Raw genomic sequence first — 25381 nt, 5'->3', positions numbered from 1 at the left:
TCAACTGTACTTCATTCTTTTAAGAAGTTATTCTTGCATGCTCCAGTTTGGTTTTGGAAGTGAATTTGGATATTTATATCTGCAAACTAGATGACTGATATTTAGATACTGCTTTTTATTACTTGTATTGTAGTAGCACCCATATGTCGTAATTAGGATGCATCTAATTGGAAGCAAGACAAGTGAAAGTAACAAATTATAGGAGGAAAGGAGAAAATGGGTAATGATAATATCACATGGTTACGTTAGTTATTGCACAACTTGTACTAATCTCTCAGCAAAACTAATTGTGTTCTTTTAAGCAGGTTTTGTTTAGTTTGCATTAAGGAGTTACTCAATTTTCATGGTTGAAACATATCCCAAAATATTTCTAAAACATCCACTGCACTGTCAACCTATTGAGTCATATGGTTCAGTTTATCTGGTTTGTTTGTACCAGCACAGGGATGTCCCTTTTCCCTTTTTTGGGCAGAGAAGTGTGACATTTTTTACAGGGAGGTGTGTGAGGCTAGAACCTTTTCCTCACACTACACATTTATTAGACGTAATAAAATAGAGGATTGGAGGATTCAATTTTCAGCTTGGTGCTTCAAACAGCAATATTATGTAAGGCCATCGCCTTTACTATGTGTACACTGATAGCTATATTTGCTGTCTGTCAGAATGTTTCATATCATTGGGAATGAGAAGTCATGTATTACTAAAGAAGGAAAATTACTTACTGGTATTTTTTTCAGGTTTATTCTGCAGGATCTTTAGTCATTATATATCTAGTCTCCCTATTTTGGAGAATGTATAATCTGATTTTGCACAGCCATTGTCAGTCATAGCTTTGGAAATGTTTGTACCAAGCACAAAAGGCTGGCCTGTTAAGCTATGCTTGATATATTTTTGCCTTCTTTCTTCCTGCTAAGGGGAGAGATACTGCTGTCTATCAGGATACTCCTTTGTTTGATGGAGTGAGAGTTAAACTATGGGAATCAGAGTTTGACATCAACTAATATTATTCCTTTGGTTTTATATTTGAAATTAAATCAAAGCAAAAAAAACCAAACAAACACACACACAACAAAAGTCTCCTCCAAAAAACGAAACCCAAAAATCAAAGAAACCCCCCCAAAGCACGTAAAATCCATCTCCTAAAATTACCATCTGTCCCTGTCTCCTCTCACCTCAGTGTATTCAAGTCAGTTACATGAAGCCATGAAAGCTTATTTGTTAGTATTTTTATAAATGGCTCTAAGTATTTATCATCATACATGAAAAATAAATTAATGTTTTAATTAAATATTAATGTGCAATTTACAAGCAAACCTAGTATTTTATGGAATCTGTGTTGTAGCTTGTGATTACTTTTGTGTATATCTTTTATTACAGGTTGATGAAAAGGCTCTAAAGCACATAACAGAAATGGGTTTCAGTAAAGAAGCAGCAAGGCAGGCGCTTATGGATAATAGCAACAGCCTAGAAGCAGCATTAAATTTTCTTCTGAACAGCAGTAAACAGAAACCTATTCAGGGACCACCACCTAGAGGTATAGCTTGTAAAGCTGTATTTTAGACTAAAGTGTCTATATAATAGGGGATCTTGTGTTAATATATGGAGATATATCTATCTCATAGAGCTGGAAGGGACCCCGAAAGGTCATCAAGTCTAGCCCCTGCCTTCACTAGCAGGATCAAGTACTGATTTTGCCGCAGAACCCTAAGTGGCCCCCTCAAGGATTGAACGTACAATCCTTGGTTTAGCAGGCCAATGCTCAAACCACTGAGCTATCCATCCCCCCAAGCACAAAAAGATAATATTGGTCTTTGCTAGTGTATTTGGTGTTATGCAGTGGCATAATTGCATATTTGTTTTCCTCTAAGTCATAATGTATTCAAGACCTGACCGTGAATATTGGAAAAGTACCTTTGTGTATTATATCTGTAATTGTTTCCTGGTTAAAAATCGCACAGTTAAGTGTTCTTAATTGAAAATAATCCATGTAATTCATGGATCTGATTATATTTTTCCTGTTTAAAGGCTTCATCTGTTTTATAAAAACAATTACAATAAAAATAAATATAGAGTTACTGTAGATTTGTCTGGCTCTAAGTCATTTGTTTGTAATATCCACAGGGAAAGGAAAGGGCAGAGGCCGACTAAGACCTGAAAATGAAGAGGAACTAGGAAATGCCAGACCTTCTGCACCCAGCACACTATTTGACTTCTTAGAGTCCAAAATGGGTACTCTGACAATAGAAGGTACGTTGTTGAAATTAAAATGATCTATGGAAGCAAGATCAGACACTGCTGGCCTAATTTTTCTAAGTTGCTAAGCACCTTCTTCTCTATAGATATAACTGAGATTTGTATCGGGTCAGAACATCTGAAAATCCAGGTTATTCATGTTTCATGTATGTATGGTGTTCAATTAACAATGTATATTCATCTTTTCTCACTACCACTTGGTTATGAAGAGATGTTACAAATTTATTAGTAGGAAAAGACTTAATTGCTTCATCGTCATCATGGATCTAATGGAAAATATTACATTATCCGTTTGCCATTGTAGTGTGTTAGCGGTCGTCCCTCCCGCTCTGGCTCAGTGGGAGGCCACTCCGCCTCACTACAGCCATGAAAATGTTAAATTGTCATTTTCTGAGTTTTCTTTCATTATACTGCTCAGACAAAAGGCAGATGTGGATGTAATAGTGTGTGGTTTTGCTGAAGTATGGGTGAGTGGGCATGAAGCAGATTGGAAGTAATGGGGCCTTGGGTTATCTCAAAGTGGGTCTGCAGATCCAAACCACTTAAGAGAGCGGGGGACAGGAAGTAAAAGGAAATAAAGATGCTGTAACAGGATCAGGACTCACCACCACTGGCACCTCCTGCTGGTTGCTCCGGAAATTAGCTCTTGTCAGCTGTGAAGCGCCCTCTGCGCGTGGTGTCTCGCCTGTTGTCTGCTCTGCTGGTTTGGGACCTGCGTTGTTCCCTGCTTGGCAGCATCCGCTTCAGGACACTGTCCTCCGGCAGCTCCCCCTACTCCATTCTCAACCCCTTTGGGGTGGGCGGGGGAGGGGGAAAGGGAGTTTAACGGCAGTCCTTCAGGTTGCACCTGCCTCAGTGGCCAACCACAACCCTAAAGTCTAGCCCCTCACCTCAGGGACAAGTTGCAGTCTGTCTCAGCCACACTTCTCCGTGGCCAAGTGCAGTGCAAGGAGGAAAGGGGGGGAACCCAGGCCCACCCGCTACTCTGGGTCCCGACCCGGGGACCCTGTAGCGGCAGCCTCTCTCTACCCTCCTTCTCTCCCCTCCTTGTCCGCCTATCTTCCCTGGGCCACTTCCCCTTTGGCCCCGTGCACCTTCTCGACCCTTTTTAGCAGGAGCCGCAGCCTGGCAGGTAACTGGGCTGGAGCTCTCCTCTGCTTCCCTGAGCCTGCCCAGCACTGCTCTGTCCAAGGTGCTACCTCTTTACCTAAGGGTATGTCTACACTACCCACTGGATCGGCGGGTAGTGATCGATCTATTGGGGATCGATTTAACGCATCTAGTGTAGACGCGATAAAATCGATCCCCGAGCACTCTCCCGTCGACTCTGGTACTCCACCGCTGCGAGAGGCGCAAACGGAGTTGACGGGGGAGCGGCAGCCTTCGACTCAGCGCCGTGCACACGCCGCCGTAAGTAGACCTAAATACGTTGACTTCAGGTATGCTATTCTCGTAGCTGAAGTTGCGTATCCTAGGTTGATCCCCCCCCGCCCCCCCAGTGTAGACCAGGGCTCAGGAGCCTGTCCTCCTCCCTTGCTAGTCAGGGAGAGACTACCCTCTCCTTTGCTAGGCAGACTTTATATAGGGCCCAGCCTGGCCCTGATTGGCTGCCTCTTTCTTTTCCCTGATTGGCTCTCCACAGGCCTTTGCTGATTGGCTGCTGGTGTGTGCAGCCTCTCTGGCCTGTTCCAGCCCTTTTTCTCATGGAGTGGGGCAGCTGCCTCACTACAGATGCCTACAAGAAAGGGGACCTGACTGTCCCAAAGAAAAGAGTACTATTTTCTCATGAGAGGGCTAGTTTCCTTTTCTTCTAGGTTCATAGGGTTTCATTTCCTTCCTCTTCAGCCATATTTAGATCGATATAAGATGCTTTGCGTCCACCTAGTTGTGGAAGTATCTTCACTTAAATTTGGCTCTCACTGATGTAAGTGCCCTCTCTACACTGATTTAGTAACACCACCTCCCCAATCTTCTGCCCATGTCATCCTGCCCACCGATTACCATCCTGACCTTCCCGATCTTCTGACCCAGTACAATGGCAAGATCAAGCATCCCAATCAATCCAAGTCTGCTCCATTTCAGAGTGTGGTATTTAGATTGTCATCAACTATCGCACAGGCATGTTCCTCCGCTGATAAGACATTCTCTTTAATAGTATGAAAGATTCCACTAGATAATGTATCGGGGTAATTGCAGATGGTTTTCATCTTGGCCACAACATAGATTTTACCAGAAGCAGCAGAGATCCTGGACTACATTGTATCATTAAAGATGTTGGCTCTTGCCCTCAGCCCTTTGAGAGTCCACCTAGCGGCGATCAGCACATTCCATCCTTATATGGAGTGTTACTCTGGTTTTACAAACCTGCTAACTGCTAGATTTTGGAAAGGCCTCCTAAGAACCTTCCCACTCCTCCAAGTGATTGCGCCTCAATGGCATCTGAATCTGGTACTCTCAGTATTAACAAAATCCTCATTTGAACCAATGGCATCTTGTTCCATGTCTCTTCTCTCCATGAAGGTCACCCTCCTTTTTGCTATCACTTTGGTGAGAAGGGCTGGGAACTTAGAGCTATGATGGCGGACCCATCATTTACAATATTCCACTCAGATAAGGTCTTCTTACACCAAAACCTGAAATTTTTACCAAAGGTGATCTCCCGTTTTCATATTAACCAATCCATTCACTTACTGATTTTCTTCCTGAAACCACATGCATCTGCAGAAGAATGTCTCTCAATGTTCAATAAGCTTTAGCCTTTTACCTGCAGAGAACAAAAACAACCAGGAAGTCCCCTAGACAGTTTATTGCGATAGAAGAGAGAGTCCAGGGACAGGCAATCTTCACCCAGAGAATCGCCAAATGGATTTCCAGCTGCATTAAACTCTTCTACTAGTTTGCAAATCTACCTTGCCCCTGTAGGGTATGGGTTCACTCCACTACAGCTGAAGTAATAAGCATGGTATCCCTTCAGGAAGTGCCTCACATAGATATATGTAGAGTAACCACATGGAGCTCTGTCAACATGTTTGCAACATGCTATGCCTTGTTCCAGGACTCAGTCACGAATACTTCTTTGGCATGGCGATACTTTGCACGACCCTTCTGTCCTCATCCTCGCACCCTTCTCCAACTTAGGTACTGCTTGTCCTCACCCACAGTGGAATATAATAGGAACCACCATTCAAGAAGAGGAGCTTACTTACCTGTAAATGGAGGATCTTCGGGATGTGTATTCCGCTTCCCGCCCTCCTACCCCTCTGTTTCGAATCTGTCAGATTTATGGTGGAGAAGGAACTGGAACCATGGTTGGTCCGCCCTGCCCTTTATCACTTTGAATGGATGGACGAGGCAAGTCTGGGCACATGCGTGGACCAATGGACACTACTTTCAAATTCTCCCACTCCAGGCATATGGTGTACATGCATAACCCACAGTGAAATATAGAACCTCCAGTTACAGGTGGGTAACCTCCTCTTTCTTCAAAGGCAACCCTACCCTCTGATGATGATTACAAGACTTATCAGAAATTGTTAAGGAGGGTAGCTTCAGACTTGGGCATTCAGGTCAAGGATGTCAGGGAGTCCTCTCGTTGCCTGATTGATAGAATATCAATGGCAGGTCCATCTAGTGTGGCACTGCCAATCAATAAAATGATATTAGCGCCTATAAAGTCACTACAGCAGACCCCATCTTCATTGCCTCCCACTTCAAAGCATGAGGAGCCCTCCCAAAGGTTTGACTATCTTTACTCCCACTCGTCTCCAGGATCACTAGTTGTTATAGTGGCTAATGAGTGGGTATGTCAGGGGCATCAGGCTGTCACCCCCAATCAAAAGAGGCAAAGAAGCTGGACTTGTTTGTACATATACTGTGATTCTGTGACTCAGCAGCAGGCACAAAAAGCAGAATCTTGCAGATGTTTTAGGGAGCATCTCACAGAGCACGTTAGAACATCTGTCTCTTATGCCAAAATCTGCAGTTCTCTGTGGCATTGATGGCATGTAAGGTAATCTTGGTGTCAGCCTCGTGGGAACTATGAAGAAACTCCACTGAATAGTGTGAGACAGCAGCTTCATTATGCCATGTGACAATGAAATTCTTTGAGCAACTCTTTGCATGCTGGAGGGGTTTTTGTGTAAGTTGTGTGGTTAACTTGTCCTTTGTACAAGTATAGGACAATGACTTCTTCACTGTGACATTGGAGACACTTGCGGGGTCAGTGATTTTCTAATGGATAGGTTCAATACAATGGAGTCTCTTCTGGTAATATTTTTTTGATTCCTTTACATATGGCTCAAACACAAGGGGGAATTCATATGTCCAGTATTTTCTCTGTATCCTCATAATTAAGTGTTCAGACAATTTTTAGCAGGTGTTAATAGTTTCTGCTTTGTCTAGATCTGTACCTCAGCCATACTATGAGCTACGCTGAAAGGTCTCTGCTGGAATAAGGTACCGGTCACGTTGTCTGTAGGTGCTGGTATGGGAAGATCATGCAAGATGTGCATTAGTTTGTTTTTTGCCTTGCACATATGCATTGTTACATAGCATTTGAACACTGATTGTGGTACCTTAGAGAACTTGTATTTTCCCAAAGTAGATCAACATCACGCTAAGATCTAGCCACAATCAGAAGAAGAGCAAACCTGTCTCTGGTTAGCTCTGTAATAGTTCCTACCACCTTTGCTCTGACCTTCTTCTTTACATTTGAGCACAGCTTTAGTCTTTTTTTCTTGAATGGAGCCCATAGATTTTCCCTGCGACTTTTTCTTTGCAAGAATTTGGTTCACAGTATTGTCACTGTACAAAATCCCTCAGATCATAGGAATACCACTGCTAACAACGAAGGAGGCGATTGCATGTATTGCTGCAAAGAATATGTGCAGTTCACTGGGATGTAGAATCCTCTGTCCAAAAAGATCATAATGGGACATTATTAGCTGTTGAACAGGCCTGTAAAGGCCCAAGTCTAGTATCACAAAATACTTTGATTTAGTTCTGCAAATGTATTTGTTCATGTGTTCTGGCTGGGTAAGGAATGTTAACTGAACTATCAGTGGGGCTAGGCAAGTCTGACTGGCAGGAAGCATACATGGGTCATTCACTCTAGCACCGTCTGTAGTGCCAAATTAAAGGCAGACCATGTTAGAATGTATGTCTCCTGAAATGGTATGGTATGGTGTGTCCTAGGTGTACAGATCATTCAAGGTTACCTCTTCCATCTCTTCAGCTGAAGCTGTATTCAGTGATTTTTCACCTCTGGAATGCATTCCACTTTTTCGCAATAACCAAGTGATGTCAAGATTAGTGAATGTAGAAGGTTCTACTATAGTCGACTCAACTGCTGCTTCATTGAAAACTGGACTTCTTGGCTTTGGAAGTTTTGTACCTTGTTAGGAAAGTGAGTGACTCATGAAGTCAAGAAGATCCTTCAAGGAGCGGTTCTTTACTGTCTAGACACTCAAGAAACACTTGAGGCTGGGGCTTGCCCCATTACTACATTCCTGATAGCAGACCATAATAGTATCTTTGCCATCTGCTGGATCTTCAAGGAATAACTTATCAGGAGCACAAAATCTAAACCACCCATGACGAGTTCCTGGAGAACATACAATTCTTGATTCAGTTCCATGTGGCAAAGAATCTTGTTTGCAATTGCATTTTCCAAATGGAGTACTTTGTTGTAATCAATGGAGGAGCCAATGCTGTGCAAGATACACGAGGAATTTGCCGTGAGTTTTGGAATCAATTGTTAACCTACCACTACAAGCAGCTGTTGGTTTATCTGTATGCCGCACAGTTGTTGTGTATTGTTGAAAATCTGCCTTTTACTCAAGCACTCGTACATGAGGCTTTACGATAAATGGCAGCCTTCTGATCCATTTGCTTGTTGTCATGCTGGTGCTAAAGTCACTTCAACCACTGATACATCACTTAAAGTAATAGTACAGGTTAGGCAGTAATTTTTTTCAGGTTTGGCGCCAGCGATGGATCCCTGAAACTCTCATGTACTTCAGGACAAATTGCTTTTCCATAAAAATGTAGCAGCTGCAAACAGTCTCTTCATATTACTGTTGACATCAGCGCTTTCTTCCACTTTTGATGGTGCCACATCTTTAGTAGCTTTTAAGAATATGCACTGTGATTAATTTCTGTGGATGGGCTTGCTAAGAACTATAATCATATCCCACAGTTCATCTTCAATAAGAACCTTGCTGCTAAGCATTTGCTCCTCTTCAGTCCCATTCAAAGCATGTATTTAGCCTTTGCATTGGCCATCGCCATTACTTTCCCATCCATTAGAGCCTCTGTGATTCAATTTCTGTACTCCAGCTGAGTATTAGCGTTTGTAGGAATAAAATTAGTATTTGTTTCGGTTTCTTTTACCTTTTGACACAACACATTACATACATTCTTGGTGTAACACTCAATGTGATATGCAGTGTGGTATGTCTTTTGGGTTAATGCACCCACTTCACTTTCCATACAACATTCTCACTAAGAGTGATTTATTCATACAGTTTCTCCTCTTTCACGTGTTGAAAGTGTGCTTAATGGATGCTTTTGGGCTTCCAGCTTACCACAGAAGAAAGAGGTGTTTTTCTTGAAGCCTAATGTAGTGAGTCTTGCCCAGAGCTGGCACTTGTCCTGGCATCTTTAACTTTTTCATGATGCTCAATGTAATTCCTCTCCAACCATGCCAAATTCAGTTTGTGTGCACATTTTATAGTATATAATGTCCCCTGGAACATTGTGTTTAACCAGATCCTATACGGTGGTATTCTCCAAAGATTAAGCTACTAGTAGGTCCATCAGTGGTGCTTAGCAACGGCATGGAAAAAGAGCCCAATGCACGAGCAGCAATCCTTCCCACAGTGGCTACAGGTCCACTTGTCAGATGGAAGTTGAAACAGACTCTGCTTTCTTGCTTGCCTGCAGGTCTCAGCCTGGGCCCTCTGCTGGTTCTCCATGGGGACTGTACCAATGTTAACCCGCCTTGTCCAAACTTAATGATTTTGGACAGGATTTTCCCAGTTGTCAGTGGGAATGCTGAATTCCTTGAGCCCTTGCTTCACCTTCTCGCTGTATCAGAGCTTTGGCCTTCCTCTGCGTCATTGGTGGTTCTTAAGGTGGTTATAGAGCACAGCCTTCAGCAGACGATCTTGAGGGATGTGCTCCACATGTCCCAACCAGTGAAGCCTGCGAATGTCCAGCCTAGTCTGCATAGGCTGTAGGCTGATTCTTTCAACAATCTTGTTATCGGTGATCTGTTGGTCCCAAGTAACTCCAAGGTTTTTTCTAAGACAGCGGAGGTGGAAACAGTTCCACCTCCACTCCTGCTTGGAGTACATAACCCAGTTTTCACAACCATAAAGGGGGGTACTAAGGATACAAGCCTGATAGACATCTTTGTGTTCAGGGTTAGCAACTTATTGTTCCAAACATGTGAGGTAAGTTTGCCAAAAGTAACAGAAGTTTTGCTAATTCTAGCATCAAGTTCCCTATCAGTGTTAAGTGAGCTGGTAAGAATTGAACCAAGATAGCAGAAGTGTTCCATGTTGTTCAGAGCTTCATTATTGACATAGATTTTAGGTGGAATGTGGGTACCTTGTAACATGACAGCTGTTTTCTTGATTCTGATTACCATGCCAAACTTGGTGCATGCATCAGAAAACTTGTTCATCATGACGTGCAGGTGAATTAGAGATGAATGCAGAATCATCTGGGAAAAGCAGATCCCAAATAGTAAGGTGGATGATTTGCTTTCTGCTCTGGAATTGTCTGATGTTAAACAAGCTGCCATCCCTCTTTGATTCAATTAGTATGCCAGATTGATCATTTCCAAAAGTGTACTTAAGAAGAATAGAGAAGAAGATGCCAAAGCCAGTGGATGCTAAGATGCAGCTTTCCTTCATAGCAGTATCAATACTAAACTCAGATGTTTCATTTACATAATTGCCTTTGTTCCCTCTTGGAACGCCTTGAATACGCCTTGAATAGGGAGAGCACCTTTTGTGGACAGCCAATTTTCAACAGGATCTTATAGATGCCATTCCTGCTAACCGTGTCAAAGACCTTTTATAGGTTAACAAATGCTACGTAGAGAGGTTTCTGTTGTTCATGGCTTAATATACAAAGCTGATACTCAACACTATTGAACTGCTTCTTTTTTGCCAATGATGGCAATTCAACTTGAAATACTTCTTTTATTTATATTTATCTTTAACATAAAAAAAAATTAATTCTGAGCATTAACTGATAACCCAGTACTTTCAATCAAGGGCCACAATTTATCTTTGTGAGGGCTGCATGTTTGACATGCCTGTGTTAAAAAAAAGTTGATTTTTAAACATTTCCATGAATATATATATATATATACACACACACACACACACACACACACACACACACACACACACACACATTTTTCTAGGTTTGTCATTATGTTAGTGCAGGGATCGCCAGCCTTTCAGAAATGGTGTGCTGAGTCTTCATTTATTCACTCCAATTTAAGGTTTTGCGTGCCAGTAATACATTTTAATGTTTTTAGAAGGTCTCTTTCTATAAATCTATAATATATGATTAAACTATTGTATGTAAAGTAAGTAAGGTTTTTAAAATGTTTAAATAGCTTCATTTAAAATTAAATTAAAATGCAGAACCTTCCGGACCGGTGGCCAGGACCTGGGCAGTGTGAGTGCCACTGAAAATCAGCTCGTCTGCCACCTTCGGCACGCGTGCCATAGGTTGCCTACCCCCGTGTTAGTGGGAGAAAGGGCTTTTGAGTGATATTCAACTCAGCCCATTTCCAATAACATTGTATTACCAACATTTCCATCAACTGAAGGACCAGAAGCTGGAAGAGCTGCAGGGTTCTCCCTGCCATGCTGCAGAGGATTACACCGTTGAAATTATGATTCTGAGATTTTTACAAATCAAATGACGCTTCCCTGACCAGTCTATCATTAGGTTGCCCATGCAATTACACATGCTTCCAGGCTTTTTGTTAAATATTGGCACACAGTCATACACAGGCACTAATTCAAGAAGTGACAGTTAAGATGCTAAATTAAAGTGATTATAGTATAATTAGGTTCAATATCATCTCACTTTCTACAGGGCTGACTGGGCTTTCTCTGTTGTGTGCCAATTGGCTGCTTGCTCCAACCCTCTCCTTCCCCCTCCATCAGTCTCTTCATTTCAGCTTCACTCCACACCTGCCCCTCTTTTACCCTTGTCCTGTCCCTCTCAATCTCTTCCCCTCAATGTCCACTTACCCTAAACGACGTATTCCAAATATGGGTATGTCCAGAGGTGGATCCCATTGCCACAGCCACAATCAGGAAGTGTCGTCTGTTCTGATCGGGGATGGGAGGACACAAGCCTTCAATCTTTGGGAGATGCCTTTCTCCTTCCTTGGGTGAAGGGTGTGTATTACACATTTCCCCTAATGCCTCTGATTCTTCAAGTGATGAACAAGTGGCAGAACAAGGCCAAGGGTATCCTGATAGTTCCTATGTGGGTGAGACAAGCATGGTATCCTTACCTGTTTCAATTGTCTCCTTGCCTGGTGATCAATCTTTCTTACTTTCATCATCTTCAAGATGCAGACTGAGTGCTTCATCCCCAACTAAAGGGTCTCCGACTTAAGGCATGGCACCTCAGTGGTTCACAGGGAGAGTCTACCTTTTCAGTACAGGTACAGCAAGTTGCTGTTAAATGGCAGGAAGAAATCTAGCCATAGTACCTATCTTGAAGCGGAAAAAATGTAGCTGTTGGTGTGAATACTGGCACCTGAATCTTCCTCACTTTCACTTATCCTGGATTATCTGTTATAATTGAAGAAAACCGGTTTATCCAGTAGCTTGATTAAGGTTCCTCTGGCTGCAAGCCTTCCATTCTCCAGTGGAAGGGTTCTCAGTATTCTCTCCCCCCCCAAAAACTGTAAGGTTCGTTAAAGGACTGGGGTTCCTCTTTGCTCGAGTAAAATCCCCCGCTCTGGTCTGGGATCTGAATCAAGTTCTCAAAGCTCTCATGGGTCCTCCTCCTGAACCCTGCTCATTATTAACACTATCCACGAAGAAGGCATTGTTAATAGTTGTTACATTGGCTCAAAGAGTTTGGGAAATTGGGGTTTTGATGGCAGATCCTCTCTTTACAGTATTTTTCAAGGATAAAGTTTCCCAACGTCCACATCTCAAATTCCTTGCTAATGTATCATCCGAGTTCCATCTGAACCAGATCCTTTATTTACTGTTTCCCTCCCCTCCCTCCCCCCCAAAAACCCACATAATTTGAATCAGGAAACCTTTTTTCATACCTTAGATGTCAGAAGAGCACTGGCTTTCTATCTCAGTAGGACCAAACAATTTCGGAAGTCTCAGACTATTTGTCTCCACTGTAGACACATCTAAGAGTTCCATAATTTCTACCAAGACACTATCAAGGTGGATTTCGTGATGTATTGTTGCTTGCTATGAGGTTGCCAATGCTTAGCCTTCTGCTAGGGTTTTGGCCAGTGCTTAGCCCTGAAATCTACAAGGCTGCCATGTGATCTTCAATACTTAGATTCATCAAACACTGTGTCTTGGTCCATGTCTCTAGATCTCATGCGGCAGTGGGCAGTGCAGTTTTCTCTTCTGTGCTAAACTTTTATTCCAAAGTTCCCTCCTCCTGGGAATGCTGCTTGAAGTCACCTGAAGTGGCGCTCACTGTGAACTCACTGTGGAACATGGGTCTGATCCACTATGGCAATTCCTATGGGAAAAATCTGAATTTCTGCTGCACAAATCTGAATGACATGTACTTATCTTTGCACTTTTGTTTTTTTTATTATAAATAAATAAAATTGGAGCCTGTGATCCTCATTTACTATCTAGCCACCATTAAGCAGCTGACTGCTTTATGATGGAAAAAAATGAGAAGGAATTAGAGATAAACAAAACACTGAATGACCTAAGGATATTGGAACCAAGAGTAATATTTAGCATGGCTTTATAGAGAATGAATCTTGCTGGGGAGAAACTGATTGTTTTTTTGATAGAGTAACAACATTAAGGGGTATGGGGGAATACACATGTGATGGATCTGGAGTCTAGTAAAGTATTTGATACCACCTCACTTAATCTTAATTGAAAAATAATTCAAATTAATGTTAATTAGAACATTGTTATGTGGGATAGCATTACAGCATCAAGTTTAGGGGAGGTGTGTAATGGATTATTACTGGGATTGATGTTATGATCCAATTTATGTAATATTTTAATGATCTTGAAGAAAGAGTAAACAGTGTATTACTGAAATTTGCATATGATACAAAGTTGGGAGGTGTTGAGAACATCAGTGAAGACTGAGATTATATAAAACCATCTGAAGGCCTTGTCTGTATTAGAAATATTAATTTATTTAATGAAATATATTTTAAAATGATCTAATTAAACTGGTGTGATTCTAATTTACACATATTTAAATTGGTTTAACCCTTACTTACATTGATTTAGCTTGTGTTGATAAATTACCAATACAAGCTAAATCAATAAAAGTAAGGGTTAAATCAGGTTTAAATGTACCTATATTAGGGGTTACAGGAGTTCAGGTAAATCAGTTTTTTAATCTATGTAGTTAAACCAGTACATTTTTCTAGTATAGAAAAGGCCAAAGAGATTAGCTCTTGGGAAAGTAACTAAATTAAATTCAAATGGGGGCAAGCTATTTAAGGTTTTGCTGATTGATGATGACAACAATAGATGGCAGGTGCCCATGGTAATTTGTTTAAAATCTCGCAATTACCTCTGATGCTGTTGCTCATAGGTTGACCAACCTGTAGTCGGTAACAGAGCTATGTATTGATTTCTATCAGTACTTGCAGCTGTGTCAACAGCATCTCATGGTCTGTGATCTTGAAAGCTGCTAAAAATTTGAAGGAATCAGCATTGACACTTGCTGTTTGTCCATCAAAAAAAAAACCCAAAACCAATTTTCCAATGTGTATGTCAAATATTTTTTTTCATGACTTATTTTTGTCTGATGATTCAAACCCCTGATATGAAATTGTACTTTTACAATCCTATTTGCTTATGCGCTATAGTGTATTGTTTTAATAAGAAAAGTTCTGGTGTTTTTTGTGGAGGCTATAGCAAATTAAATAAAGTCAGAAAGTTCAGATGGAGAAGAGGAGAACGGTTTAGAAAGCTAATTCTTGTAGCTTTACAGAGAATTCCATCTTCATTTCATGAAGGCTCAGCAAAGAGAGAGGACAATCTTTTTTTTTTTTTTTGTAAATGATCATGGTAGACTCTTGAAACAATAGTTGGGCCCCAGAGTCAGTGAAGCAGCTGTCAAAACCAGGTGTCTTATACCATTTCCTTCAATGTCAGATGTGGTATGAGCCACTCTAAAGTTCACCAAACATTTTTATGATGTGCTTGGGTCTAATTATTAACAGAAGTGTTTTTCTGATAAGAAGTGATTGCTGATAATTGTGTTTGCTAGGAAATATTATATTATGGCACATATATAATTTGAGCTTTATTGCAATAATCCCTTGTTTGCCTCTGAGGCCTTGTCTACATTACCGGGGTAAGTCGACCTAAGTTATGCTACTCCAGCTATGTGAATAACGTAGTTGGAGTCGATGTAACTTAGGTGGACTTACTGCGGTGTCCACATGGTGCTACGTCGATGGGAGACGCTCTCCTGTTGACTTACCTTACTCTTCTTGTTCCGATGGAGTATCGGAGTCGATGAGGGAGTGCTCGGCGGTTGATTTAGCGGGTCTGGACTAGTCCTGATGCAGCGGGGTTCGATTTATCGATCGCAGCAGCATCGATCCCAGTAAGTGTAGACATGACCTTAGATATATGATTCTAAACAACTGAATATTGTTTTTATGTCATAGTTGGTTCTAAAACAAACTGTACTCCTGGGGGAATTCTGCAGGACTGCGAGCCCACAGAAACTCCCCTCTCTTGCCCCACAGAATTTCTGTGCTTCCCTGTGGAAAACATCAGGGAAGTAAATGGAAACCATGCCCAGGTAGGGGGAGACCCCAAACAGAGGCAAGGCATGGGGGACACACACAGGGTTATGTGCCACTGCCCCCCCCCCCTCATTTCTGGAAGCGCAAAGCTGCCCAGCTGAAGGAGGCTGTGTTTGGGTTCTGCTGACTCTGCAGCTGAACACCGCCTCCTTGGTCCTAGTGTTAGTCGTGCTCCCCTTCTGTGTGCTGCGAGCTCCTGTGCATTCAGATCTCCCACTGAGCTGCCCTCACCCAGATTGCCCCAAACCAGGATCCCCCCACACACTAAACCCCTCCACACATAGATAGGCCCAGCCCTTGCACTGACACAGTGCAAGGGCTGGGCCTACCAAGTCCCTATACCAGGGGAGGTAGAGGCTTCAGAGTGATCTGCCACCTCAATGCATCCCGTGGCCTGAGTTCCCCACTGCCAGTCATTTATTGACAAATAAAATTTGCAGAATTTTGCAGAATTTTAAAATATTGTGCACATAATTATTTTGGTGCAGAATTTTTTTAAAAAATTTGGCGCAGAATTCCTTCATGAGTAAAACTAAAGCAGTTTATCCAGAATTAAGAAAAAGTTAATGGGTCTTGTGTGTGTGTGTGTGTGTGTGTGTGTGTGTATATATATATATATATATAGAGAGAGAGAGAGAGAGAGATTGTGATTTTTTTGATTGTCTATATATAAGGTAGGGGGTTGCTTGTTTTGTTATGTTTGGTTCATGGCTATAAAACTTAGTAACAATGGTGGACATTAGATAGTCTCCATCATAGCCATCAATAATGCAAAGTTTTTAAAACACCCTATTCCACATACACAAACACTTTACACTAGTTGATGAGATTTTCTTTTTGTCAAGAATATACATAGAAAGGTGTGAAGGAAACAAAGGATAGCTGTATGATTGTGCATATAAGCAATTGTTGTTGAAGTCTATTATTATCTCAATACCGAGGGCTTTACATAGTTAACATTATTCACCAAAGTGAAAATGTTAGAACCCTTTGCAATGGCTAGAAATGAATCAATATTGTCTTTGCTATGGTAGTATTTTACTATCTTGGATTCATGTATGGCATGTGTTCCAACCTGAGGCAGAACAAGGTGGATGGGGCAAGTTTTTATGCATGATGGGGAGAAATTTAAAGGAACAACATTTGGAAATAATCCTTAAACTTTGAATTGGTGGCAAATGCCCGTCCTTATTATTTAACACCCATAAATCTGGAAATAGATCAGTAAAAGAATTAACTGCCATATTTTCAATGAACGCAGAGAGACTCTGAGAGTAATAGTAATTTGCAAAGCATGTTTGTGAAATCCAGTACACAGCACTTTTTTTTAACAATCTTTGGTAAGTTAACCATTCAGCTTGTGATTGTGAAAAGTAGTTTTAAAATTATGAGTTCAGCATAACTGGGAGCCAAGACATTCCTCAGTACGCTCTGTTCAAAGAGTAGAAAAAAACAGTGATGCTGGCACATGTCTTCATTTCTGGATTTTAGAGGTAAATAATGTATCTTGCAGTTGTGTAACTTCTTTCTGTTTAGTATTTCTGAATAATAATTACCTTCAACTTTTTCATACCTTTTTTCTTAATCATAAGGAATAAAAAAAAGGCAATTTTCTGACAATTTCCCCCCAAAACCTCAAATTCCCTCTTGAGGGAAGATGACACATTTCCTAGCATGTCATACAGCTCTTCGTAATATGATTGTTTACATATTTTCTTGTGTACTTTGCATGTAGTGACAATCTGATCTATTTTCCTGGATCAGATTTTCAGAGAGATGGCCCAACTGAGTTCACGAACCGTGTAGAAAATCTTTTAATTGAGGGGCTGAAGTGACTAAATTTTGCATAATTTTTTGTGATGCTGAGTCCTTTCTCTCAGCTGTGGAAATGAGAATAATTGCCAAAGCAGTTTTCTGTATTCTCAGGTCCATGGACTCTCAGTGCTTGTGCAGTCTTTGTAGGTGCTAAATGCACTTACTGATTCCTTTTCATTTGTATTACATTTCTTACTGAGGCTTTGTGTCTTATTGGTCCCATAAAGAATACCTATGTTTTTAGACCAGATCTTTGGGTTCAAAATATTTCATGGAGTCCATAGCAAGTGTATATTTTTCTGTATATACATCAGAGTCAGATGAAAAACTTTTGGGGCTGTTGAGGAAAATGATCAGCAAAAGTCACCTGGAAGAAAAAAATATGAAAAATGTGAATGAAAATTGGAAGACCTTTTACAAGACATTATTATATGTCCAAAAAGCCACAATACTACGATCAAGAAAGAAGATAACTTTAGTTAAAAGTGCATCCTGGTTCAGTGGTGACATAAAAGCAGCAGCTAGAAGTAAAAAAGCAATATATAACAAATGGAAAAAAAGAGGAAATAGTAGGAATTAAAGCTTTTGAAATGAAGAAAATTGATTTTGGATGCTAAGAACATCAGGGGGAAATCATGGTTAAAGACAATACGAAGTATATTAGGAACAAACTAAATCCTAGCAATGGCATAGATCCATTGTTAATAGTAACATTGGTTAATAATGGTAACAGTGTTAATGATGCAGAAAGGCAGAAGTGTTCAGTAAAATATTTCTGTTGAGTATTTGGAAAGAAGCAGGATGATATACTTGTATCCGATGGGGATGATGAAGCACTTTCCAGACCATTACTTATCTAGGAGGATGGTAAGCAACAATGTACTAGGAGTAAACATTTTAAAATCAGCAGGCCTGGATTACTTGCACCCAAGAGTCCTTAAAGAGCTGGCTGGGGAGATTTCTGGCCTCCTAATAATTTTTAATAAATGTTGGAATGCTATGGAAATTCCAGAAGACTAGAATGTTGAACCAATATTCAAAAAGTGCAAGCAGGATGCCACTGCTAACTATAAGGCAGTTAGCCTGACTTCAGTCCCAGGCAAAATATTGGAAAAGTTGATCTGGAATTCAATTGATAAAGGAGGATAATGGTAATCAACATGGTTTTATAGAAAATAGATCTTGTCAGACCAAATTGATTTCTTTCTTTGATGAGATTACAAGCTTAGTTTGTTTTGATAAAAGTAACTGCATAAATGTAATATACTTAGGCATTTGTAAGGTGTTTTATTTAGTGCCACAAGACATTCTGATTTTAAAAAATACCTCTTGACAATATCAATAAAGTACACGTAAAATGAATTAAGAACTGGCTAACTGACAGAGCTCAAAAATGGGGAATCTTCATTGAATGGTGTGGAGATTAATGGAAGAAGGAGGCACACATCAGGACCCTAATAGGGCTCTGGGTGATCGCTACTTCCCACCACCCAACACAGACGTAATGAGGTTGAGTAGTGTCCGCAAAAGAGAAACTAATCAACTAATTATTCCTCAAGAAAGGTTTTTAATGACTTATGACTATAAAGGCAACACAGACAGAATGTGCCTCGCGACTTTACGTGAACTGTAACCATCCCCAACCAACACAAATTCATATGCAATGCTGGTACACTAATCAACTATAGTTTACTAATTTTAACCTACCTATTAACTTATTTAACAACTTATAAACTTTTACTGACTTTTATGATAAACTTGATGGTAACTTATATTGAAGACAGGCACAGCGATTTGTAAAGCTTTTATGATTTATAAACTGCTAACTTCACCAATGCTGTACCCGGTTTCAGCAAGGCACAAAACATATACAGTTACTATATATTGATTAACTATTGACTACTACTATTTTTAAACTACTTAAACAATTTACTAATATACTTACACTAAAGTATTAATACAAACTTAAGATTAACCAGTTCGAGCATACCAGACCTTTTCAGTTCAAAATCTTAACCTGCATTCTTCCAGACCTTCAGTTGACCATTTCCTGCACTGGCCAAGCACAGATAGTCAGTGAAGCACAAGTCCCTTTGGTTCAGGGGGTGTATGTGAGCCTGTGATCTCCTTTAGGTCAAAACAAACACACACACACACTCACGTCTTTACACCTATTTTATATGGTATTTGCTGGCCGTGTTTCAAAACAGGTCAACCAATCAAGGTGGCCAAATGTTCTAGGGTGGTATTTGCGGTTGTTTTGAACTTATGAACTGTGCACCTGTGCTCAGCTCATCTCTTCTCTATGAGGCTAATTGTGGTCAATTTTCTAGACTCAAAAAATGCTCAAGTCAGCTTAAAGAGGTATTTGGTTGCAGAGCATAGTAACCACAAGTCTGTATCTACCTTTATAGAGTTTCCTTTTTTAGTCTATATAGTTTCCTAGATAGATTATGCTTATGCTTGTAGGATTCTACTGTACTCGCTTCTTAAAACTTCCGGAAGTTTTAGGCCTAACTCTGCTTAGCCTGATGCTACTTGACAAGGCTTGTGCACATTAATCACAAATGGGTGTGTTTCAGTGAGTGTTCTGCAGTGATTGGCACTACGCTTGACAATATTTAACATTTTTATCAATGATCTGAAAGTAAATGTAAAATATTGCTGATAAAATTTTCAGATGACACAAGGATTGGCAGAATGGGAAATAAGGATGAAGACAGAGCAATCATATAGAGTGATATTGTTCTCTTGGTGAGCTGGACCCATTCAAACAAAATGTGTTTTAATGCATCCAAATGCAAAGCTATATATTTAGAAACAAGGAATGCAGGCCATACTTACCAAATGTGGGACTGTATCCTGAAAAGCAGTGACTCTGAAAAGCAGACATAGTGGAAAAGCAACTGAAAATGAGCTCCCAAAGCAATGCTGTGGCAAAAAGACCTAATGTGATCCTTGGATGTATAAACAAAAGAGTAGTGAATAAGAAAATGATTGTTCCTCGAGATAGATATAAATATAATTAATTGGTGAGGCCAGTACTGAAATAATGCATCCAGTTCTGGTGTCCATATTTTTTAAAAGATGTTGAAAAATTGGAGCGGGTTCAGAAAAGAGCCACAAAAATGTTTTGAAGGTTGAAGAAAATGATTTGCAATGGGAGACTTAACAAGTGCAATCAGGTTAGCTTATCAAAAAGAAAATTGAGGGATGACTTTATCATTGCATAAGTACCTTCAGGGAAAGAAAATAATGAATACAAAAGGGTCTTTGAGTGGAGAAAGGTATAACAAGAACCAATGGCTGGAAGCTGAAGTCAGACACATTCAAATTGGAATAAGGCGCACATTTTTAGCGGTGTGAGGGTTCTTAATCATTGGAACAAACTACCAAGGGAACTGGTGGATTCTCCATCTCTTAATGTCTTCAGATGTCACTTGGAGGCCTTTCTGGAATAAATGCCAATCACAAGTTATGCATTAGTCAACCATAAGTTATTGGGCTCAAGACTGGTAACTGGGTACAATTTAATAGGCTATGATTAAGGCGAAGATTTTGTCATAGTTATTTTTATTAAAAGTCACAAACATGTCACAGGCAATAAACAAAAAGTCATGGAAGCCGTGACCTCTCTCTAACTTTTTCTGCTGAGGTTCCATGGTTTTCCCCACCACTGTGGTGGCTGGGAGCTGTTGGGTTCCCCCTCTGCCCACGATAACTGGAAGCTGCAGGGGGCTCCTCCTTATCTCCCCGCGAGGCTGTCGCCCATCGCTGGAACCCTGAGGAGGGCCCGCTCAGGAGTCTGTCACCTGTAGCTGGAGCCATGCAGGGGTCCCCTGTTGCTGCTGTCTCCAGTTGCCGAAACCCTTCCAGTGTCCTGTTGGCTGCCAGTTCCAGAGTCCCGCAGCCCCTGGGGCTGAAGCAGAGAATGTCACGGAGGTCTCTGGAAGTCACGAATTCCATGACCTCCGTGACATAAAGGTAGCCTTAGCTATGATATACAAGAGGTCAGACTAGATCATCTAATGGTCCCTTTTGGCCTTAGAAGTCTACAAAGCTCATTCTCACCATGCTTTCCATGTTGTTCACCAAGCTCCACAAAACCAGGCCAGTATGAATTTAAACATTGTTTCTTATAGTGCAGTTCAAATCATGAAATGGCTTACTGTCGGTTGTTTTTTGTGCTTCCTAAGCATATGGTCTTTAAGTGTCTGTTATCAACTTAAATATAAAGCCTGCATTGACATCACTGTGCAAGCTTTTATCAATTTTAAGTCCTTTCCTGTCGGCTCTCTTGATAATCCTCTTAGTTTTGGATAGAGTTTCAAATATGATTATAAAGTTGTCTGTGAACTCAAAGGTCAGGATATTTTTGAGTCCACTGAACTTACTGTGCTATTTGGATTTTTTTTATTTTATTTTATTTTATTCTCTGTGGAGGCTGCCTTGCAGTGTGTTTGGAGAGTAGGATATTCATTCCAGACATCTTTTTTGTATCTCACTGTATTTCATATGATACGTAAGAGCTTGCCAATTGTTATCTGTATAGGCACAGAGCTTTTTCTTAATCTTGGAAGATAAATTATAGAAAGCATAGAACTTGTCAAAGAACAATTGCAAGCAGTCCAATGTGTAATGTTGTGCCTCTAACAGCAAGGACCAGTCTGTGACTTTCATAGTGTGCCAAATAATTGTGGTAGTGAGTTAATATGGAGGCAGCAACTCTGGATATTTTCCTCATTGTGGTGGATCTTCCATCAAATGCAAAAGAAATGCAGTTGCTCTGCAGTTTTGGCTGACCTGGTTATTCTTAGTCAACCCAAAAAACTGCTAACATTACATCAGCTATACAGTCATTCAGATGAATGATCTCCTTTAAGAAATAGTTGTTTGGAATATGGTGACACTCCTACCACTACCCTAAGACATATGGTCAGTAACAGAGGTTATCTGAGATCATGGACTTAGCTGTCAATTCCCAGTGAATGTTACTGTGTTCTGAAACCACTTTTAATTTTCTACTGAAATATTTCAGTGGTATCTACAAATACAAAAATAAAAGGAAACAAAATGGAATCTGTCAAAATATTTTTGAATTGTATGTTAAATTATATATTTTCTTTAAAAGTTATGTGATGCAGGGAGAAAGAAGTTTAAAGGAAGTGAATGTTTTATTTTCTGGCAGAAGTAAAATAATTTTTTCCCTTTTCACACATGTCTAGTGTGTGATTATCAGTTTCTAATTACATCATAAAACATAATGTTCTTGCTTGTTGAGACTATCAAAGTTTAAAACATTGTACTTTGTAGATTTAGTTTCTATTCTGGTGTAACTAGACTAGATGGTTCTGTGTATATCTGCTTTATACTACATGAGCTTCACAGGAATTATTTTGGATTTATCATCTTTTACTGACTGATTATTTTTGCCTGGTAGGAGGAGGACCAAGCAGAACATTATGCTACCATGTTATGTTGCTGCTAGTACCTAGCAATTATGTACACTGTATATTTTCCAAGTGTTTTTCAAATATTAACTAAGCCTCACAACATCCATAGGAAGTACAGTTATCCACATGTTAGAATCATAGAATATCAGGGTTGGAAGGGACCTCAGGAGGTCATCTAGTCCAACCCACTGCTCAAAGCAGGACTAATCCCCAGATTTTTGCCCCAGATCCTTAAATGGTCCTTTCAAGGATTGAACTCACAACCTTGGGTTTAGCAGGCCAATGCTCAAACCACTGAGCTATCCCTCCCCCCGAGAGGGGGACTTTTTCTAAAGACAAACAGCAAGTCATTATTAGAGCTAGGTGAATCACTGATTTTTTTGGTTTGCTGGCAGGTCTGAAAAATTGGAGAAAAAAATTCACTTCAGGCCAGTTGCTGAATTTTTTTTGGTAATTGCTACTCTTGAAGCTATTCTGCTGTGTATAAATGAAGTAGTCATTAGAGCAGGGACATGAACATGGGTCTCCCACATCCCAGGTGAATGCCCTAAATATCAGACTACAGTGTTATTCTCGTACACTCTCTCTGGACCAATAACTGTTTATACAGAGTGGAATACTTCCAACAGGAGAGATTGAGAGAGACCCATACCAGATTACCCTATAGTCAAGGGTTTCGGGCACTCCCCTTCAATTTGGGAGACCCGAGTTCATGCTAAAAAACATTCGCCAAATTCTAATCATGCCTAGGATTGGAATATGGGACATCCTGGCTCCTAGTCTTTTGAGCTCCATTGCCTCTGATAATGATTACTCATAAATTATGTTCTTTGAGTGCTTGCTCATGTCTATTCCATATTAGGTGTTTGTGCTCACCACGTGCACCGGTGCCGGAAGTTTTTCCTTCAGTGGTATCTGTAGAGGACCAGCTCTGGTGCCCCCTGGAGAGGCACGCACATGCTGTGGTATAAGGGGTGCCGCTGGCGCCCCCCGACCCTCAATTCCTTCTTGCCGCCAGTGCTGGTGCGGGAATGTCTGCTTCTTCGGCTAGCCCAGGGGTTCTCAAACTGGGGATCATAAGGCTATTACATGGGGGGTTGTGACCTGTCTGCCTCCACCCCAAACCCCGCTTTGCCTCCAGCATTTATCATGGTGTTAAATATATAAAAGAGTGTTTTTAATTTATAAGGGGGGGGGGGTCGCACTCAGAGGCTTGCTATGTGAAAGGGGTCACCAGTAAAAAAGTTTGAGAACCGCTGGGCTAGCCTTTTCGCTTCGTTCAGTGTTACCAACTTTTCTTGTAAAATAGTTGTACATAGTTAACAGTATCCCTTAGTTTGTTAGTGTGTTTTACTTAGTTAGTCCCAATCGGAACTCAGCCTAGGGATGGGGCATGCCCTGGTTCCCAGGCTTTAAGCCCTGCGATCGCTGCAAAAAATCGATGACCATCAGCGATCCGCATAACAGTTGTTTATAAGCGACAAGTACCGTATCTGCAAGTCCTTCAAGCCTTGGACTAAGAAGGAGTGAGACATATGTCTCAAAGTGCTCTTGATGGAGTCAGGTCTAACTCTGGCACCGGAGCAGTCAAGGTCCAACTCTGCCCTGAGCACCGCAGCATTGGTGTGACGCTCTCCACCGGCACCGTTGATGGACTGGCGCCAATCCCCCTCTCTGGCACCTGCCAAGTGGCAAAAAAAGACCGGGAGAGGAAGATCTCCTACATCCCTCAAGGGGAAGGAGAAGGGAGGAAATGAGCCAAAACCTGAGAAGGGTCTAGCCCACCCCGACCCATGCCTGCCAGTGTGAACTGTGAGCGGGCCTTCATCAGTTTGAGGTCCCGTCAATGTCTGAGGCCCTGCAGGCAGCGCAGGATATCCTGGAACTACTGGTGCCATCCACACCGGCTATGGTGATATCCCGGTCCAAGGGTAAACCCACCTTGGGACCTTTTCATAAGTCCCCATCTCAGCGGCACCACTCCCCATTGCAGGGAATGTCCCATCAGCACTCGCCAGCATGGAGCCACCAGGCCTCGAAGGCAGGGAGGCAGGCTCGGCAAAGCTCTTGTCGGTCTCCAGACTCAGGGAACCGCCCTCAGGGCTCGAGGTGCACCTTGCCAGTGACCTGGCACAGGTCTATAGAGGTGCACCCTTCCTGACATCAACAGCTCCGAGACTGTCCTAGCACTTCACCCATGGCTCAGCACTGGTCGCGGTCTCGAGACTGTCGATCCCAGGAGTGGAGTCACTGGTCGTCGGTTCGTCGGTACACGCCACTGTGACACGCATCCCCTCGGTTGGGAAGAAGGTCTTCTCAGCAAGTGTCCCGCTCCAGTTTCTGGTAACTGTCAAGCAGCATGAGGCGCAGAATGCTGTTGTCAGTCTGCCGAATGCTGCTGGTCTCTGAGGACCTGCAGAAGGGACTCATCCCGAGTGGAGAGCTCCCCATCGAGGCGCAGCAATTGGCACCGCAGTGAATGGGATCGCCTATCCACCCGCTCGTGGTCGCCTGAGCGCAACCACTCGTCCTTGAGGTCTGGCACAGGGCAGGAGTCGTTGCCGGTGGGCCAAGCCCTTGCACTGGTGGTACCCTCTATGTCAGCGGTACTGCCAACTACTCCATGGCCCCAGGGCCTGTAGCTGGCTGCTTGGTACCCATGGAACCCATGGGGCTTTACCCAGCCTTCACAGGGGCTCAGGTCATGGCAGGGGCTTTGGTGTCCTGCCCTCCCCCAGAGGCAGACATCCCTGAAGGGAGACCCCCTCAGGTTCATGCAGACCCCGGGGAACAGCCAATTGGACCACCAATGGACATG

The 25381-nt window shown here is 41.7% G+C and overlaps 1 protein-coding gene across 2 annotated transcripts in view; it reads left to right on the top strand.

Moving 5' to 3' along the window:
- The window catches only part of TDRD3 (tudor domain containing 3), a 285859-nt gene that overhangs the window by 191237 nt on the left and 69241 nt on the right, over window positions 1-25381 (top strand). For both annotated transcript variants that reach the window (XM_034758382.1, XM_034758383.1), the window contains 2 exons: window positions 1378-1534; window positions 2122-2247. In XM_034758382.1, the coding sequence (XP_034614273.1) occupies window positions 1378-1534; window positions 2122-2247 (283 nt within the window). The remainder of the gene's footprint in view (window positions 1-1377; window positions 1535-2121; window positions 2248-25381) is intronic.

This window comes from Trachemys scripta, chromosome 1, assembly GCF_013100865.1.
Source record: "Trachemys scripta elegans isolate TJP31775 chromosome 1, CAS_Tse_1.0, whole genome shotgun sequence".
Lineage (NCBI taxonomy): Eukaryota > Metazoa > Chordata > Testudines > Emydidae > Trachemys > Trachemys scripta.
This window is presented reverse-complemented; position numbering and strand designations above follow the sequence as displayed.